This window comes from Varroa jacobsoni, unplaced genomic scaffold (genome assembly GCF_002532875.2).
Source record: "Varroa jacobsoni isolate VJ856 unplaced genomic scaffold, vjacob_1.0 scaffold_809, whole genome shotgun sequence".
NCBI classification, from domain to species: domain Eukaryota; kingdom Metazoa; phylum Arthropoda; class Arachnida; order Mesostigmata; family Varroidae; genus Varroa; species Varroa jacobsoni.
Window position 1 is genome coordinate 36,335 of NW_019213711.1, and position 2,515 is coordinate 38,849.

Genomic DNA, 2,515 nt, shown 5'->3' on the forward strand with positions numbered 1-2,515 from the left:
TATGTATATGTATATATAGAAGGAATTTAAGTGAGTACCGAAATTTCGTTACTACATACGTCAAGTGGCGACAGCCACTCCGTTTCAGTATTATGGCAATAATGGTAACAGTCGTGCTTAATGTTTTTTCTCTGTAGACCCTTCAGTGCACGCGGAGGCTATCGCAGCCGAGCAGTTATACGGAGGAAAACACTGGAGAGAGGTTGCTTTCTCAGAAGCGGAGTTGAGTGCTAGGCAATAGATCTTCGCTTTATCTCCGAACTTTTCCGCAATACATACAGAGTGACACACGCATAGAGGTTCATAGCTCAATTGTGCTGTTGTTGGTTGGTATTCTATTTAATCACGAGATTGAGCGGATCAGCAGACCGCTCACATTTCGACGACGATTCGTTGATGTGAACATTTTAAGCTGATTTTTCATGTTGCATTGTCACTAGGACTAGACGGACAAGTGATCAACGGCATAAGTTTCCTGTCGAGTCATACGTGATAGAAGTGTCATGCATTAAAGAATAAAAAACGACATAGTTTTATAATAATCATACTAAATAAGCTCAATGGAATCGTAGATTTATAACGAAATGCTTTGGTTGCGTATAAATCAAACAGAACGAGCAGGTGTCAGTTTAGCCTCTAGAACAAGATAACGTAAATACAAAAGTTTAGTTTTTGTTCAGCTAATAACATGGAAAACTCAATGTAGTGTTACAGTTGCTTTTAGACTCATATTATTGAATATTATACTAAAGCATTTTTCTTTAAAAGAAATATCGACAATTATATTGTCTAAGACAATCTAAAACAAACTCATAAATTAATCTTATAATTAGTAGAAAATTCTGGGTAATTTTCATGGATGAGGCACTAGTTATAAAGCGTCCGGTCATCTTCGTGAACGAACATGTGTTGTACGGAACTCTATACATAAGCGCGGCTAGTACTTGAAATACAAAATGAATTTAATAACAGACATTCAGAATTTTGACTTTAGTTAAGAAAATCTATATTTACACGAAGGTGGCGAGTCTTTTTCAAGAAATGAGCACCTCTGTGCCATACAATAAATCAGGAATGCTCATGAGTCCAGGTGCACATCTTCAACGCGTCGTTCTTATTAATTATTTCATACGAGGAAAATATTTAGGAAAGATTTACGACAAAGACGATTAGATCTAAACATAAATTAATCTCTACTGCTAAAGATTTAGCTTGTACAATTGAAAGGAAGAGTAATCAATTGGGTACCAACATAATCTTTTTGGGAGTTGACTTCGCACACCTTCTGACAAGGACGTGTATTTCCCAATATACTGTTTCCCTATCGTCGAGCAGTGTTAAGATTTGGATAGAACAATGACTTTGTATAAGCGATAATAGATCACGATTCGTTACAACGAAATTCTCTTTGTATTTCTAGTTGCAAGTCATTTCTGGTTGTAAATAAAAAAGGAAGAAATATGTCACTTCTATATTCAAGATTAAAAGTACCATCTTTGGGCATGCCTCATTTTTCATTCGAACGGTGCGTGTTCGAAATACAATACAAATAAGGCTGCACCTTGATTATTATCATAATTTAGAGTGCAATAGATTTTCAAAATATTGCTATATTCTTAGTCTCCGACTTCAGGTGGAATGCATTTCTATCAATAACAAACGCAACGTTTAACAGGGGGCGCTATATAACTTTTTCGAGGGACTCCGGAGAAGGCAGGTAGAAAAGGACTCAAACCATGGTCGCCCTTGTAGTCGCCAATTGGCATATCAAAACGACCAACGAGACTACCTGAAACCAAGGTGCAATTTTGTACATCATCCTAAGCCTCAAAGAGCTCTTATTAACTTGGTGAAATAGAGCAGTGGCAAAATTTTTGTAAGTAGCGCCGGAATCTGGTCTATTAAACATAGATAACAGTCAACAGATATTTTCTAGATTCCATTTACATGTCAAATGATTAGAACATCTTATTCGTACCTGTATTGTGTATACAAGATATATTGCAAATAATCGTCATGCAATACTTCTTAAGCGGCCGGACAGGAATCGACAAAATCAATACACTCAGAAAATCGTAATTTTCTAAGCATTCCGTTTTTTTAGTTTGAATCCACGTGAAATAATTTAGATATCTCGCAAGTTACAAAGACAATGTCAGTATAGTGTGGGTATGGAAGTACAGAAGATGCAGCTTATTATCAACAAAATTTGCGCTTCGTTCATTTTTTTATCTCTTCAAAAATGTATGTTGGGGTAGAATTTTATATTTAACAAATAGTTTAACATCGATAACATTAGATTTTGGCGTAGAATTGGCAATCATTACGTTATGAACGAGTGTTTCAGCATATTTGCCCAAATGTAATCTAATTTTTCGTGTAACAATTAAAACCTCTGTACACCCATACGCTCGAGCGCTGTTACATTCCAGTTCCCCATAGCCCTGTGCTAACCGTAGTAAATTATGAGTAAACTGTGTAATGACATTCACCGAAGCTAGCCGAGCTTTAACGA

General features: G+C 36.1%; 1 protein-coding gene across 3 annotated transcripts in view; it reads left to right on the top strand.

The window, feature by feature from the left end:
• The window catches only part of LOC111263989 (uncharacterized), a 3,512-nt gene extending 2,408 nt beyond the window's left edge, over positions 1-1,104 (top strand). For all 3 annotated transcript variants that reach the window (XR_002682588.2, XM_022839544.2, XM_022839545.2), the window contains one exon: positions 138-1,104. Coding sequence is in view for 2 of the 3 variants with exons in the window: in XM_022839544.2 (XP_022695279.1) it covers positions 138-241 (104 nt within the window). In the remaining variant the exon portion in view is untranslated. The remainder of the gene's footprint in view (positions 1-137) is intronic.
• The last annotated feature ends 1,411 nt before the right edge of the window (positions 1,105-2,515 follow it).